This window comes from Macrobrachium rosenbergii, chromosome 8 (assembly GCF_040412425.1).
Source record: "Macrobrachium rosenbergii isolate ZJJX-2024 chromosome 8, ASM4041242v1, whole genome shotgun sequence".
Lineage (NCBI taxonomy): Eukaryota > Metazoa > Arthropoda > Malacostraca > Decapoda > Palaemonidae > Macrobrachium > Macrobrachium rosenbergii.
In genome coordinates this window covers 44,128,598-44,146,097 of record NC_089748.1, presented here as the reverse complement: position 1 = coordinate 44,146,097, position 17,500 = coordinate 44,128,598, and the positions used below count along the sequence as shown (strand labels likewise).

The window sequence follows — 17,500 nt, the reverse complement described above, 5'->3', positions numbered from 1 at the left end:
GCATTCAACAGATGAAATGTACACTGTCATTAACTACTTCCCAGATGTAATCTCATGTTGTTACTATTGCAGGCGATGACGTCATCTGCGGGTCGGTCATCGCCAGTAGCCGCTGCATTGCCAAATGCCACCATCCCAGAGATTCTGACGAGCAGGTTTGGATTCTTACTTTTGTGTGCGCTTGTGTGCGTGTTGTTTTCTTGTCTTACTATATATATATCTATATTTTCTCTTGAATGCTGTAAATATGAGAACTGCGATGTTTCATGTCTGCCAATGAATTCTCTATAACTATGTTCATGATTATGTAACAGTCACGACCTCTGATTAGTGACCAGCGAATTCGAATATGTCTCATGACAAGGCATTCGAGAAACTTCGTTCGTTAACAATGAGAGCTGTCTTTGCTAGCCTTTTTTTTTTTTACAGCTATTGATCCAATTCTCTCCCTTTCAATCTTCTCTCTTTTTTTTTTATTCCACTTACGCATTACAATCGATTCATCTCAATACCATTAACATTATTTCTTTCATATTACCCACGTCATACTTCACTTTCATAACAGGGAGTTAGAACTATATACTGCTTTTTATTTTTCCAAAATCTTACGCATACACTGAGGTACCTTTACTTATTGCATTTACTCCCAAATACACGAACTGATTAAAAAATTTCACTCTTTGGCCATCAATATCAACAAACATCATTTCATGTTTCAAGGTTACATTCACCTTCTCAACTTTATTTTTGTTCACATTCGCTTTCAGTTGTCTCCTCTTACGAAAACCCCTAGAATCTTTTATTTGTTTCAGCAGTTTCCCTTTACAAACACCAGCCTATCCAATCTTGACACGCTTCTTTATCCAAAAACTTTGTACGTACATATAATAACCTTTCTCTAACTGTTTGCATCAATGCATCCATAATATAGCTTTGTAGGAATAACCATAATCCATCCTTATGTCAGACATAGTCTATTTTCACCCCAATCCAGTCACTCTCCCTGTCTATGAATTTTCATAAGGCATGAATGGACTGAGTCAATGTTTCATTCTAAAAATATAGTCTTTGTTTGTTTTTTTTCTTTTTAGTTCAAATTATTAAAATAAAAATTCAAGGGTAAATGTACAGGAGACGGCCACACGAAGATATCGTTTATCAGTATAATTTTTTTACTAAACAATGTAGAGAAGGGTGTTTATAATACAGTACAGGTGATGTTATCTGAGAAATTTACTGAGATAATGAGAAATTTACCTTATTCTGTTTACGATTTTATTCTCATCCCCGAGGGGCTGGTACTAAACATAGCGGAAGCTACGCGGCGAGCAATGTTTAGTACCAGCCCTTTTGAGATAAACATAAAGAAAAGACGGCAAAATTCTTATGATCTCAGTACATTTCTCACATTATCTCACCTTTACTGTATCATACACACTCTTTCCCATATTCTTCGGCCAATAATCTATATTACTAAACTAATTTTTGTGCGGCTAACTCCTTTACATTTAACGAAACAAGTATTTCCATCGTCTATCACCAGAGTTCTGGAACCATAAGTCTATAGAATTCTATCAGTCAATCTTTCCAAAATGAGAGAGAGAGAGAGAGAGAGAGAGAGAGAGAGAGAGAGAGAGAGAGAGAGAGAGAATTTATAAAACATCATCTATTTTATTTTAGGGCCCCCTCTGAAGCAGCGGCGACAGCTTCGTGTTCTCACGACGGGTGTCAAAGAAAACTTCTTCTGCCAAGAGTAATGGTTGGCTCAACTATTCACACTCCCCAATCATCTATGGTAAGTTTTACTCCTTCTTATTTTTGTGAAACAAAGACTGCACGTAGTATTAAAAGAATATATGAATTATCTAACTGTCATGTAATGGAACTGACAGATGACCTTAGGATTTCTATCTTTTAAAAATTAGCGAGTTAAGGGCCGAATGAAAATAACATACGAATGAAGAGACTGACAGGCAACGATCATGGGCCAGGGTGATGCAAAGGTCAAGGAACAGGGTCGACCTACATAAATCTGGCATCAGAAACAATCGTATTACAAAAAAAATCATAAAAATAAAGAAATGTGACTAATGCATTTCAATCTACAATGAATACAAAAGCTACAGTTCATATTCTGTAACGGAACACCATGGAAATCTATCAGGAAATATTTTTTTAAATAAATAAACCTTGCGAACAGGATTTAAATCCTTACCTTTCTGCGACTTGGATTATAGCAAGGTCAGTTATAACGAAATCCACGAGGAATTCAGAGGTTATTGTTTCGATGGTCAAAGCAAGATACGACTTGTGTTTTCTTGACAAAGCATCAAGCGTTAGGTCTAATAATGATTCCTGAAAGAAAAATTTATTCTAGTTGCAAAGAGTCACACATACACACATATATACTACTGGAGCAAACTTCTCAGCATTGCACTGACATAATGTCTGGACACTAAATAATGCAGCCATATATATATATATATATATATATATATATATATATATATATATATATATATATATATATATATATATATATATATATATATATATATATATATATATATATATAATGTTTCGGGGCCCATCCAATTTTCAAGACAAAAAAGGACAAGAAAAGTAACTCGTGGATAAAGCCTCAACTGAAGAGTTGGTACAAAATTGTCAAAAATCATAAAACAGTAGGCTACAAAATTTTCAAATACAAAACTGAAGTCTCAAAATTACATAAACATGACAAGTAAAACATTTACTCTTAAAAACAAAATTTAGAGTCTCGTAACCAATTAACAACTTTATCGTACTGTTTGCCAATGAAATCACAAAGGTACTAAATACAGGCCCAACACCAGTAGAAGAATACCCTTTTCAGTTTTCTATAAAATAAAATTCTAACAAATTCTTTTGCATCTATTCTAGGACCTGAAGGCAGCACCTCCCATGGACATCACTTTCCAGGATTCACCACTACAAGGACAGTTTGACATATCCGCAAGTTCCTACAATTCACAACCAACTCCTGACTACCAAAACCCGAGACAACCCTCATCCGTAGAAGTGGTCCATGAGGACAACCCACACCCCAGAAGTCAAGGCTACGGACATGGAAATTACCACAACACAAACCACAACTCTCATTACAACAAAGCACCGGCACCTCCATTTCAAGCCAAGTTCAGCTTTGACTTTCCAGTCGACAAGTACAAATCCTATCGCGTCTTCAAGATCCTGTCCATGAACGCAACCCTCGACAACTTCAAGAGTCTTTACAAGCCGATTTTACAGTTTGGGTTCGCTTCTGGCATGGAGCCTATTTATCACAAGAAACCACATCACCACCATCACAAAGGACACCATCACCAACATGGCCATCATCACCATAATCATCATCACCATTCGAGTGGTTACAACGAACCGCTCAAATCTAATAATTTCAAAGTGTTCCACTCTCACGGTCCCACTTTTGAGTACCATCAGCAAAATCCAGACCCTATCTTTTACCATCAAGTATCTAAACCACTGTACAACATGAAACCCGATTCAGTCTATTATCATCAAGTATCCAACCCAGCGAACGACCTCAACAACAACAATGAAAACACCAACAACAACAATAATGAAAACAACAACAACAACAATAATATCCATCAGTACAATCCTCCTCTTCTGGGTCCAGCAGGTTTCGGCCCACCAAAACCAGAAGACCTGAAGCTGAGTGACCATTATAGGTCTATTGACTCACCGGCTTTTCAAGTACCAGTTCCCTTTTTCCATAATACAGGTGACCAGTTTGGTTTACAAGTTACACCCAGTCTTTCTGTATACTCCACGCAACACCCTGGAATAGACCATAACAAAATGAATTCTGACCTTCCTAAGCCACAGTTAACTCTTTACAAACCTTACGTAACACCCCAAGAACTGAGTGACGATGGAAGTAACCACCCATTCACTTTCTGGGACTACTTCCCCAAGATTGATTTTGGCCTAGGTGAGAAGTCAAAGGAATCCCACGATGAGAATAGCAGTTCTTTTAGTGGTTTAAAGAGTTTGGCGGATTTCTTTTCTAACTTATTCAAGAAAAAAGAAGATGAAAATGTGCCAGGGTCAGTTGTGCATCTCTATCCATTTCCTAAAATTCCAAAGGAAGAACAAATAGATCATTGGCCTTCACTACCACCGGTGCAGTTCGAGGCACCCTTCAACCAACATTGGCTGTTTCCAACTGAACCACCTAAAGTGAAGAACATTACGAATTTCGTAGCAAGGGAACTCCCCAAATTATTAAAAATACCTTCGACAGCAAGGCATGAATATTCGAAAACGTTGGAAAGCCTTTCTCAAGAGAAACTACCAACAGTATTCAAAACGTCAGCAAGAGATCCTTTGTACCACGGCGTCAATGCAAGTGGAAAGCTGAAAAGTTCCCATTTTATATATGACGACCTCACGACAAATTCTCAAAACCCAGTGGTTTCTCGACCTACCACTTCTAGGCCATGGGTGTGGCTGAACTTGAAGAGTGACGACCCTTCGCTAATAAATATCTCACCCAGAAAAGGGAATCTAACTTCCAAGAATTATACGAAAGAAAAACCTGTACAGGATATACTTGAGACAGCTAGAGAAGTTCGAGAAAGTGTTCCTGACAGAGAATCTGACCTTAATGAGGTAGACTGGACTGTAGAGGACCAATCAAGCTGGTCATCAGGTATGGAAGAAACCCCCATACAGATCATTTCTCCTCCAGATCTGTCAGCTATAGATCTTTCAAAGAACAATACAGATGAAGTGCCTAGGGGCATGAGCCTAACCAACAGCACTGACACCACTGAAGCCCAAACAGATGAATTCATCCAAGTGATTCCTCCTCCAGATTTGTCAGTCAGGCAATTTCCACAAGAAAACAAAGATGCTAGTAATTTTACGGTTGAAACCACGAAAGGAGAAGAGCCCAAAGATCAAATTCTGGTCGAAGACACCGGTCTTCCTAAGGTACAGGATTTGGTGATGGAAACCCGTCTCACCCCAACTGAATTTATAAAAGATAATCAGTTGGCGTTTACAGTGTCGTCAAGGGAAGTAAGGGAAGAAACGCCATTGAGCATAGAGTCTGTATTAGACTCAATAATCTTTCCCAAGCAAGAAACAGAGCTGAAAAATGACCATTTATCAATGGAATCTAGTTTCGTCGAGGATAGTGACTTTCGACAGATTTAAACAGTGAAAAAAGATGGAATATAGAGTTTAGGCCAAAGACCAAGCGCTGGGACCTATGAGGTCATTCAGTGCTGAAAAAAAAAACTGAGAGTAAAAGGTTACAAAGGTGTAACAGGAGGAAAGCCTCGCAGCTGCACTATGAAATAGTCGTTAGGAGAGGATGGATAGCAAGATGGAAGAAAGATAGCATGAATGGAGGTACAGTAAAAGGAATGAAAGGGGTTGCAGCTAGGGGCCGACGGGACGCTGCAAAGAACCTTTAGTAATGCCTGCAGTGCACCCTGTGAGGTGCACTGACAGTACTACCCCCCTACGGGAGTAAAAAAAGATGGAACCAAAAAGAACCTGATTTAGCTTTGGAAGAGGCCATCTCCCTTCCTCTTCAGAATACAAATGGTGGAAATTTATAAAAAAAAAAAAAAAATTTCTAAATTGCACATTAGTAAAAAAATTACTGTTTTAACAGCTGGGGAAGCAAAGCCACAGGAGATTTGTGACAGGCTATACAGATATTCCAGAATTATTAACCATCACTACCCTGAATGCATGGTGCCAAAGATCAACAAAGAAAGTGTGCTAGGTCAGTTACTTCAACCCATAACGGTGTAACATTTTACCAATACATGACAACTATCCCCATGTCTTGGGGACGTAGCATCATCACATATCAAGGATAAGTGTAATTTTATTGACTGAGTTAGACATGTTGAACTACAGAATACAAATTTCAGTCTGTTTTGCTGTCGATTCATTTTTTTTTTACCTGTGTCAATGTGTATGAATGCCTTCAGTGTTTGAGTGACAAAACTGGTGTTTTATTCATAGATATACCTGTACCAAAAACTTTTAATGTGTAACAAGCTAAGTTTGCTGAGCCATATTTAAGTGGTAAATATATATATATATATATATATATATATATATATATATATATATATATATATATATATATATATAGCATATATATATATATATATATATATATATATATATAATTTTTACATTGAAGGAATTGATAATGATACAAACAAAATTATCTGCTTCTTTATTATGACACATCAATTCCTAGTCAATATAAAAGTACGTTCCAAAATATTTTTCTTTTGAAATATTTGTACACAATTTTATTTCTCCTGTAATTCAAATTTTCCCGAAATTCGGGGTCATAGACTTTTTGGTGATGAAAACCCAAAACGTCAAAATATTTCACAACAACTGAAATTTTCCATAACGCCCACCATTAAAATCAAATTCCATTACGTAAAAAGATCTAAAAATTTATTCACGTTAAAGGAAGGAAAAATTAATTACACAGATCACACCAGACATCTGATGAATATTATACCTCGAGAAGTGAAAATTTCCTTAAGTGAAACAATTAGTTAAAAAAAAAAAATAGTTGATCAGCTGACTAGAAAGCTGTGGCACAGATTTTTTTCCTTAATCGTCAAAAGAATTGACATTTAAGATTGTCCATATTTTTTTTAATGTAATTTTTATATCGATATTTGTCGAGAAGTTTTCCTTCTGAAAAAGTATGGCATTTTAGTAAATACATGTATTATGTATGCTTTACTGAGAGTGTCACCCAAATTGACAATTTCTTATTGAATTAAAGATATTTCAATTGCCTTTTTTATATACTGCAGCATAATGTTTCTTATAAATTTGCAAAGGTCATCGAAGATGCATAATTTTTTATCCAAATTCTGACGCGTTTCAATTTAGTATATTATACCTAGTAATTCTGACGCGTTTCAGTTTATATTATACTCAGTAATTAAGTCGAGTTTCCAACAAAAACACTAAAAAACAATAACAAATTTATATTTCTCGAAAGAAGGGAAAGGTAATGATGCTAACTATCACTTGCATGTCGTTTTAACAAATTCAGAGTTAGCCGCCCTTCTACCAGATATAATACAGTTGAACTTACTTATCTGGTAATGCGGTCACCATCCTCCAGTGATCTCCACACATTCTCCAAAGGTACTTAAGTATTAAGCAGATTATAAGAATCTTCATTAGTTAAGCTTGACAGTTCTTTAACAGAGGCTACTTCATTAACTTTTGAATTAGAAGCAATGATGATTGGCACTTTGATTTTTTGTCGTTTTTTATTTTTATTCGTTGTGATCAAGTTCACAAACTGATTCAGAGCCCTGAAGATGCCTGATGCTATTAATTTAGTAATGAAATTAATTCTAGATTTTTAAAAATATTTTGTAACCATACATGGATAGTCTATAGCAGTGGTTCTCAACCAGGGGGATTTCAGGGGGAATTTCCCAGAGTTTCACAGGGGAATCTGTGACCACTGATTGGCAGGCTCAAACTGGTTTTAGGACCACAAAACGCAGGTGCATCGGGTCCAAGACCACTGGGAGAAGCCACGCTGGGCTTTCTCTGCTAGCTTGTGTGTTTATGTTAGTATTTTGCTGGTTTTGCACTCACAATTTTAGAAAGGGGGTGGGGGGAATGACATCCTGACATATGGTGAAAGGGTGCAAGGGCCAAAAAAGGTTGAGAACCACTGGTCTCTAGACTACAGAATATTTTAAGAGAAACCTTAATCTGAATGGTAATTTATCTTATGAATTATTATCCAAAGTTGCTGCATCCAGGAGTGTTGTTGATGTAATGAGCACCTTCAGATCTCAAAACATGTCTGAAATTATGTTTTTATAACTTTAGAGTAAAACAAAATGCAATTGCAAGCTTGCAACTAAGAACTAAAAAGGAATAGCCTATTGCGACTAACGTTTCATTGCTCTTTAGTTGATTGTCAATCGATTGCTGGAAATGAATTTGACGTTCTCAGAATATGTCAAATATGCCTAATGACAAGGTGACAACTCTTAAAAAAAATCAATTTAGTAGGTTCTTGGCAACTACACAGAATGTTTTGCACCGAAGCTCCCTTTAGTCATCTTCAGGTTGAACTTTCTTGCTGAAACCATATGGATTATCAGCAATATATTTGGTAGATTCAAATCTGCTTGGGAGATCTGACAGACTCTCAGCGCTTTCAGAAGAACCATATGGGTTACTGGCAATGGCAGCTACAGACTCGAACCGAGATGACCTCAGTTTTGGGGAGCCTCCTATCCTTTTGGCCTCAGTGCTGAAACCATAAGGATTATCTGGGATATGGTCAACACTTTCAAATCTACTGGGCGTTTCTGAAGATAAAGTCTCAATCTTTTCAGAAAAGCCGTATGGGTTGCTGGGTATAGAAGGTACATTTTCAAACCGGGATGACTTTTTCTTTAGAGACTCATCATTTGACTCAATTTCGGTGCTGAAACCATATGGGTTACTTGGTATTTTATCAGTCCTCTCAAACCTTGCCGGAAGGCTTGAAGGTGATGAGACGTCCTCTGAAAATCCATAAGGATTCTTTTCGATATGCGGAACAGATTCAAAGCGAGCAGATCTGTCCTTAGGAGAGTCATCTAATCGTTGAACCTCAGAGCTAAATCCATATGGGTTACTTGGAATATATTCCACATTTTCAAATCTATCAGGGAGATCTGATGATACATCCCTGACTTGTTCTGAGAAACCATATGGGTTCCTTGCAATACTTGCAACTGTAACGAAGCGAGAAGGTTTTTGGCTTCTGAATTCTGGTTGTGACTTTACCAGAGTACTGAAGCCGTAAGGGTTGTCAGCAATGTATGGGGTATTCTCAAACCTGCTGGGAAGGTCTGAGACGGACTTGATTTTTTCTGAAAAACCATAGGGGTTTGATGGGATATAATCGACAGTATCAAAGCGGGAAGATCTAAACTTAGGGGTATCTTCCACAGTTTGAATGTCTGTGCTGAAACCATAAGGGTTGTTGGCAATGTATTTTGTTTCCTCAAACCTACTGGGTAGGTCTGAGGTTTCTTTTGTTTTCTGTGAAAAACCGTAAGGATTATCTGCTATTAAAGAAATAAACTCAAATCGTGATGATCTTTCTCTCGGAGAGGCATCTTCACTCTGTAAATCTGTGCTAAAACCATAGGGATTATCTGGAATGTATTCAACCTTTTCAAACCTACTGGGCAGATCTGTGATTTCTTTTGTTGTTTGTGAAAAGCCATAAGGATTATCTGCTATTAGTTGGATGTTTTCAAATCGTGACGATCTCTCTCTTGGTAAAGCATCCTCACTTTGTGATTTGGTGCTGAAACCATAGGGATTATCTGGAATATATTCAACGTTTTCAAACCTGCTGGGTAGATCTGAAATTTCTTTTGTTGTCTGTGAAAATCCATAAGGATTATCTGCGATTAAAGGAATAGATTCAAATCGGGATGACCTCTCTCTTGGAGAAGCATCTTCACTTTGTGACTTTGTGCTGAAACCATAAGGATTATCTGGAATATATTCAACATTTTCAAACCTACTGGGAAGATCTGAGATTTTTTTTATTATTTGCGAAAATCCATAAGGATTATCTGGTATTAGCTGAATGTTTTCAAATCGTGATGATCTCTCTCTTGGTGAAGCATCCTCACTTTGTGATTTGGTGCTGAAACCATAGGGATTATTTGCAATGTATTCAACATTTTCAAACCTGCTCGGCAGACCTGAAAGAGTTTTTACACTTTCCGCAAAGCCGTATGGATTCTTTGCAATAAGGGGGATGTTCTCAAACCGAGATGATCTTCTGTTGAAAGAGTCATCAACAGACTGAACGATTTTACTAAATCCATACGGATTATCCGGGATGTAAGCAACGTTTTCGAACCTATCTGGTAGATCTGGTGTTAGTTCTCTTATCTTTTCTGAGAAACCATAAGGATTTTTACCAATGTAATCTACATTCTCGAAACGAGAACTTCTGAATCTGGGAGAATCCTCATTTTCCTGAGTTTTGGTGCTGAAACCATAAGGATTATTGGCGATGTAAGCAACGTTCTCAAATCTGCTTGGGAGATCTGACAAAGTTCTTGTGCTTTGAGGGAATCCATAGGGATTATCGTGTATGTAAGGCACACTTTCAAAACGAGAGGATCTAGCCTTTGCTACTTCGCCATTCTTTTCCACTGCTAAACTGAATCCATAAGGATTAATGGGAATATACTGCAAGTTTTCAAATCTCGTGGGGAGTTCTGGTGAGAGCAATTCTATTCTTTCTGAAAACCCATAAGGATTTTTTGGAATGTACGCAACTGTTTCAAATCGTGAATTTAGCTGCTTTGTGGAAGCAGCATCTACTCCTTTAGATTCTGTGCTAAATCCATACGGATTGTCTGGGATTAACTCAACATTTGTAAATCTACTCGGCAGTTCTCCATTTTCAAGTGCCTGCTCTGGAAAACCATACGGGTTCCTTGAGATGTAAGGAACTGTCTCAAATCGAGATGGTCTCTGTGAGGGAGAAGCACCAACTCCTTGAACTTTTTGACTGAAACCATATGGGTTATCGGGTATGTATTCGACACTCTCAAACCTGCTAGGGAAACTGTCGCCTGAGAGTGACCTGACATCTTCTGAAAATCCATAAGGATTCTTTGAAATGAAAGCGGTACTTTCAAACCTTGACTGCCTTGTTTGCGGGGCATTCCCTTCCTGGTTCACTCTCAAACTGAAACCGTATGGGTTGATCGGAATAGACTCAATGTTTTCAAACCTGCTAGGACGGTCTGACTCAAAGGATTCAACTTTCTCAGAAAATCCATACGGATTTTTTGCAATAGAAGCTATCGACTCAAACCGGGATGGTCTTGGACTTGGTGAAACATTTTCAGTTTCAGTTTTGGTGCTATATCCGTAAGGGTTGTCTGGAATCAGTTCTACAGTCTCAAATCGACTGGGATTATCTACTGTCTGAGAGACGATCTTACTGGAAAAGCCGTACGGGTTGCTTGGAATGGAAGGAACTGGCTCAAACCGAGATGGTCTACTCTTAGTCTGACCATCAACCTTGAACACCTCTTGGGAAAATCCATAAGGATTAGACCTGATAACTTGCAAATCCTCAAACCTCGACTTCTCAGCATCGAGTTTCTTGATCTTTGTTGAGAAACCGTAAGGATTAGTTGGTATATACACAACGGTCTCGAATCTAGAGGTTAGGTTCCTAGTCTTGGTGTCAGGGTTGTATTCAACGCTGCCATCTGGTTTCTCAGCTACGAACGCCACTGGTAGAGGTGGGAAGCCTGGAAAGCCATGCCTGAAGGGAAAAAAAAAAGAATGTGCACTTAACAAATGCTTAAAAAATCAATAAAACAAGTATAAAAAATAAATGATGTACATAACACCTCACAATGAATGTCTTTAGCATTCAGTATGGCAAAAGACGACAATAACATACAATGATGATTTGTAATTTCTCAATTGAAAAACTACATGACATTTCAGACTTGCTGAAGTAATTACCGTAAATCCACATTTAATCTTTATGAAAATATTTTCTCACTAAAAATCTATTCGAGTTCCGCCAACACTTGCTCTTTACAGTTAAAATATTCGTCATTGACAATTAACTAGCAGAAAAAGAAATGGATATTATGGCATCTAGAGAACCTACAAAAGTTAGTTTGAGGAAAAAAGATATTCATTAGACGATTTGTATTGGGGTAAAATATGATTGGAACTTCCTCGATCTTTTGATGCTGATTTCGATGTTCTACTTTCGTAACTGTCAAAGGCATTTACGGTCAATTTCCAGATTACAAGAAGACTATGAGTAATATTTAGTATTGGATGCGGAGCTATAATAATAATAATAATAATAATAACAATAATAATAATAATAATAATTAATTAAAAAATACTCATAGCAGCATGAGTCCTGAAACGGAGAAACAAATCCGCAGTTATGTGTATGTGCATAGATAAATATAGCCCTTAAGATAGTTGAATCTATTCCATTCCCATTTTCAGATTGAAATGGGGAATCGAACAGATTCCAGAAAGCTCTCTGTACAGATTTATCTTCAAATGCATGTACATATATATAACTGGATTTGTTTATAAAATAATAATAATAATAATAATAATAATAATAATAATAATAATAATAATAATAATAATAATAATAATAATAATAATAATAATAATAATAATAATAATAATAATAATAACGAGGTAAAATAGATATCAAAATTTAACTAGCTGCTGAAAATGGTTGGACAACGCTAGCAAAAATAAGTAATGAACTTGTACTATCAGAACCATTATAAGAATTTCTTTACTTTAGCGAGTTCATTTAAAAAAAAATGAGGTAATTTTTTTAAAATGAACTCGCTGAAGTAATTAAAAAGTATATTGCTGTTTCATCAAAAAAAAAAAAAAAATGAGAAAATTAGATTACTTTATTCACCTTACAGGCTATGCAGAAGCATTTCATCCCAAAAATTATTACTATTATTATTTAATTAATAACAGCATTATTTTGCTTAATAATGGAGCACATTTCACTCGTGAATTATTTAATACCGAAGCTCACACAGTATGAATAAAAAATGCAAATGTTTAATCATTAGCGTTTTTTATGAAATTGTTTATATTGTGGAGCCTCGTCTACAGTTGGGCCTTTATGGTTACATTTAGAAAAATAAAAATGAGCCAAAGTTTTTCTGGCGCAGTCGAGGCCACCAAAAATAGGTCTATCTCTTTCGGTGGTCTCAGTATAATGCCAGGCGAAACTGCGGCTCATGAAACCTTTAACCACGGCCCGGTGGTGGTTCATCCTATATCGTTGCCAGGCTAATGATTATGGCTAACTTTAACCTTAATAGATAAACTACTGAGGCTAGAGGGGTTGCACTTGCATGTTTGATGATTGGAGGTGGATGATCAACATACCACTTGCAGCCTCTCATCCTGTAGTTTTTAAGATCTGAGAAGGAGAGAAAAAAAAGTGTGACAGAATAAAGTGTGGACGGACAGACAAGCTGGCGCAATAGTTTTCTTTTACAGAAAACTAAAAGTGGAAAGGAATACACCACTACACATTATAATTTAGGCAGGACCTCTACCCTTCTCGTATGACTTAAAGCGTCCACAGAACTCAAGTCTTTTTTGCTTACCTTTAAAGGGCCCTCTGTCCAATTTACTTCAGGAGTTTATTTAATTTTCATTTGTTGAGTATTTTTGTTGTTTTTGTTTATATTCCGAAAGTTTAAAGTCTCTCTCTCTCTCTCTCTCTCTCTCTCTCTCTCAAGAGTATAAGTACCCGTAAACGCCAACGAATATGAATAATCGTCGCAGAAAACGCATTCACTGAATACTGTGCAAATTAATGATGACAATAATATATAAAATGCATCTACATCGCCGCGTACTGAACTTACCAACCTATGAAATGGAGTGGAATATAAAATTTAGGCCAAAGGCCCAGGGCTGGGACCTATGAATAAGGTCTCCAGCGCTGGAGGGGAAATTGAAAGTGTGAAAAGGTTTGAAAGGTGTAACAGGAGGAAAACCTCAAAGCAGTTGCACCATGAAACAATTGTTAGGAGAGGGTTGAGGAAAGTAAGATGGAAGAAAGAGAATATGAACCTTTCCGATCTATAATTACAAAACAAACGTTGATAGCAACTTTGTGCTCTATAGAGAAATTTCATGAATACTATCAAGCTTTATATTGGCTCCCTTCCGTTGTCGACTTGTACAAATTCATGCAAAGGACCTCTCGATTATTCGATTACAAATCAAAATCCGGATACTTATTTACCACCAAACTTTGTTATACTCTTTGCAAAGCCGTTTCTCTTTCCTTGTACAACTACAAGGCTACAATTTGACTTTTTACAGGTTTGGTTCCCTATCCAAAAGAACGTGGTTTTTTCTTTCATTCGTCTCAATTATAGAACAGAATAGAATACAGAATTCAGGCCAGAGGCCAAGCGCTGGGACCTCTAGGGTCATTCAGCGCTGAAACGGAAATTGACAGTAAAAAGGATTGAAAGGTGTAACAGGAGGAAAACCTCGCAGTTGCATTATGAATCAGTCGTTAGGAGAAGGTGAAAAGTAATATGGAAGAAAGAGAATATAAACAGAGGAACAGGAGTTCCAGCTAGGGGCCGAAGGGACACTGCAAAGAACCTGAAGTAATGCCTACAGCGCACCGCATGAGGTGCACTGACGACACTAACCCCATACGGGGGTCTCAATTATTTCTGCAACTCCAGTCATAATACTCCTAGTCTGCATGACAGACGCTGGTTTCCAAGAGAGGGCAAAAAGACTTAACAGGCCGTAAAAGGTCTCTCGCGGTAAATATGTCGGCCATAAAAAGTTGCACTCGCTTGCCTTAGCTCAGATTTAAGCCTCAGAAGCGGCAGCAGTTCTTCTTACCCTGGGGGCCTTCGGGCACTTGAAATGTCAAATGACTTACTTTCACGTAACCCCCACCCCAAGGGGGCGCAGTGCCCCACCAACCAAGTGCCCTCCGATGCGTCCTTCCCAGTAACTAGAGACTTTCACTTCTATGGTCAACAAGTTCTGTTCCGCATCTGCAGATGGAAATCGTTAAGTCTTATCAAGAGTCAGCGTTGCCGCCACCCACGATAACCTTTAGCCCTTATCGTTTTATTTCTCCATGTTTTAATGTTTTTTTTTTATAGAAGAACAACTTAGCTTTGGTTCCTCTGCACGTCTCGGTTACATAATAATGAAAAAATAAAGAAAAAATACGTCGTTTTATAATATACATACATATATAAATATAAATATATGTATATACTATATATATATAATATATACATATATAATTATATAGATATATATATATATATAATTATACATATATATATGTATATATATATGTATATCATTCCTGTAATTAAACAAGTTTTTTATGTACCGAGAAAGTGAACTGAAATTAAACTGCACATGGTTGAATTCCAAGTAATCATTGATGAATACTGATTGCATAGCACAGATGTCAGCAGATGCCTAATAGTGTGTCATAGGAATGAAATGGCTCTTTTAAATCAGCATTGCAAAAGAATAAACAAGTCTGTTGGATTGGGTACGTATGCTCACTATAACGGGATACCTGAACAATGCCCCAAAAGTATTTACAATATTCAGTTCTGAAAACGAAACTGCTAAGACTGAGAGAGACGACCTTAAAGGTTCTTTATTCATTCCGTCTTTTTTTTATTTATTCTTTTTTATATTCTGGCATGTTCCCTCAACCATCGAAATGGGCCCACGCCCTCTCTCTCTCTCTCTCTCTCTCTCTCTCTTCCCCATGCTGTTGCCTGGTACGTACATACAGTAAGTCCTGTCCTTATACGTATGAATATAGGCTTCTTCTTCTTCTTCTCCTCTCTCTCTCTCTCTCTCTCCAACAGCTCAACGGCAACACGAGATGACGTAAACATCTCAAGGCTAGATGGTTCCTTTTTATCTATAATCTCTTTTTTATTGTTTTACTCTCGCAATGTCCATACCAGTTATCTACATGAGTGGCTGTTGTTTTAAAGTTTGTAATGTGTGTAAAATTCTTGTGATTATATATATATATATATATATATATATATATATATATATATATATATACAGTTGTATATATATACAACTCTATCATTCTCACAATCATCTGCATTAATACAATTATTAATAGACTCACTGAAACTGGATTGTATCTAGCGGAGATATTTATACAATAAAAGTTGCTAAGTTTCCAGGACCAACAGTCCTCATTGTCAAGCAGTCCTGGAAAGCCTGCAATTTTGACTGAATAAATATTCCGTTAGATTACATCCAGTTGCAGTGAGGTCCTTGTTAGTAATTATATATATATATATATATATATATATATATATATATATATATATATATATATACATATATATATATATACATTTCCTCTAAGACTCCAAGGGACGACACTTCATTCCTACTTTAACTGCCAAGTCCCAGGGGTTGAACCAGTGCAGAAAACTTCCAAAACATCACCGTCTCCACATACCTACACAGAAGCCTCATCAGCAACACATCTAATACCTTTCATGCACAGTCACTCACCTCTAGCCCGCCACGCATTTTCGCGCTTCCCAAAAATTAAGGAAAATTTCCTTCCAAGAGTTTTACAGTAGAAGACTTCTCAGAGAAGCTATTCATTAGATGAGACGACAGAGAAAGCTTAATGCAGTGGTTCTCAAACTGGAGGTAATTAGCCCCATTTCTGGGGGGGTTACGAAGCACTTTAATTCCAGTGTGTAATACAAGGAACAATGCGTTAAAATTAATTTTTTGTCAAAGGAATAATGCCTAAAATCTAAATTCTTTATTTATTAAGACTTAAGCAAAAGTAAAATTAATTTCTTGCATATAAAAAGCATTAGAAATTAAACATGCCAATATTTTATTTTTCTTTCTTTTATATTATAACTGAAGAGGAATGGGGTAGGAGTAGGGATAATGGTGATCTATCACACAACTGATGCAGGGGGTATCGGTAACAAAAATATATTGAGAACCACTGGCTTAATGCAATGTAGTTCAACTATGATAAATGCAAGACGTAATAGTTCTTCGGTAACACCAAAGGTTCATTGCACAATTGGGTGGCCAGGGGGTACCACATCCGCCTTACGCCCTGTTCTGATATTTTCAGACCACGTTCTAGAAACGGGCCCCAGACCAGGCCGCGCCCTAGACTTTCACTTGTTTTGGTATGCTGTTGGAAAGCCTTAGGGAACAAGGGGCGTCCATGATACGAGAAAGGGAAGATTCCCAGAGGACTTCCAGAGGAATTCCAGAGGGCTTCCAGAAGACTTCCAGAGGAATTCCAGAGGGCTTCCAGAAGACTTCCAGAGGAATTCCAGAGGGGTTCCAGAAGACATCAACAGGAATTCCAGACGGGTTCCAGAAGACATCCAGAGGAACTCCAGAGGGCTTCCAGAGATTTCCGGAGGAATTCCAGAGGGGTTCCAGAAGACTTTCAGAGGAATTCCAGAGGGGTTCCAGAAGACATCCAGAGTAATTCTAGAGGGCTTCCATAAAGATTTCCGGAAGAATTCCAGGGGGGCTTCCAGACAGAGGATCAGGGAGTTCCCGAAAGAGTTTTAGAGAGAGAGAGAGAGAGAGAGAGAGAGAGAGAGAGAGAGAGAGAGAGAGAGACTTTTTCTTGCACGCATACACACACGCTTATACATAATTTTACCTTACATACAAACATACATATAAATGTATATTTATATATATGCGTATATATATAAAAATAGATGTATATATATGTACATATACGTACTTTTGTATAAATATACACAAACATATATATATACACATGTGTACATATATGTATAATAACATATATATG

The 17,500-nt window shown here is 37.1% G+C and overlaps 2 protein-coding genes across 3 annotated transcripts in view; one reads left to right on the top strand and one right to left on the bottom strand.

Annotated features, from left to right (window-relative positions):
* LOC136840767 (uncharacterized) overlaps positions 1–5,337 on the top strand; it is a 9,739-nt gene extending 4,402 nt beyond the window's left edge. For both annotated transcript variants that reach the window (XM_067107635.1, XM_067107636.1), the window contains exons 2-4: positions 73–155; positions 1,681–1,795; positions 2,923–5,337. In XM_067107635.1, coding sequence (XP_066963736.1) covers positions 73–155; positions 1,681–1,795; positions 2,923–5,223 — 2,499 coding nt within the window. In that variant the 3' untranslated portion in view covers positions 5,224–5,337. The remainder of the gene's footprint in view (positions 1–72; positions 156–1,680; positions 1,796–2,922) is intronic.
* A 918-nt stretch (positions 5,338–6,255) lies between these two features.
* Positions 6,256–17,500, bottom strand: part of LOC136840766 (uncharacterized) — an 18,042-nt gene continuing 6,797 nt past the window's right edge. The window contains exon 3 of the mRNA XM_067107634.1: positions 6,256–11,392. Coding sequence (XP_066963735.1) covers positions 8,146–11,392 — 3,247 coding nt within the window. The 3' untranslated portion in view covers positions 6,256–8,145. The remainder of the gene's footprint in view (positions 11,393–17,500) is intronic.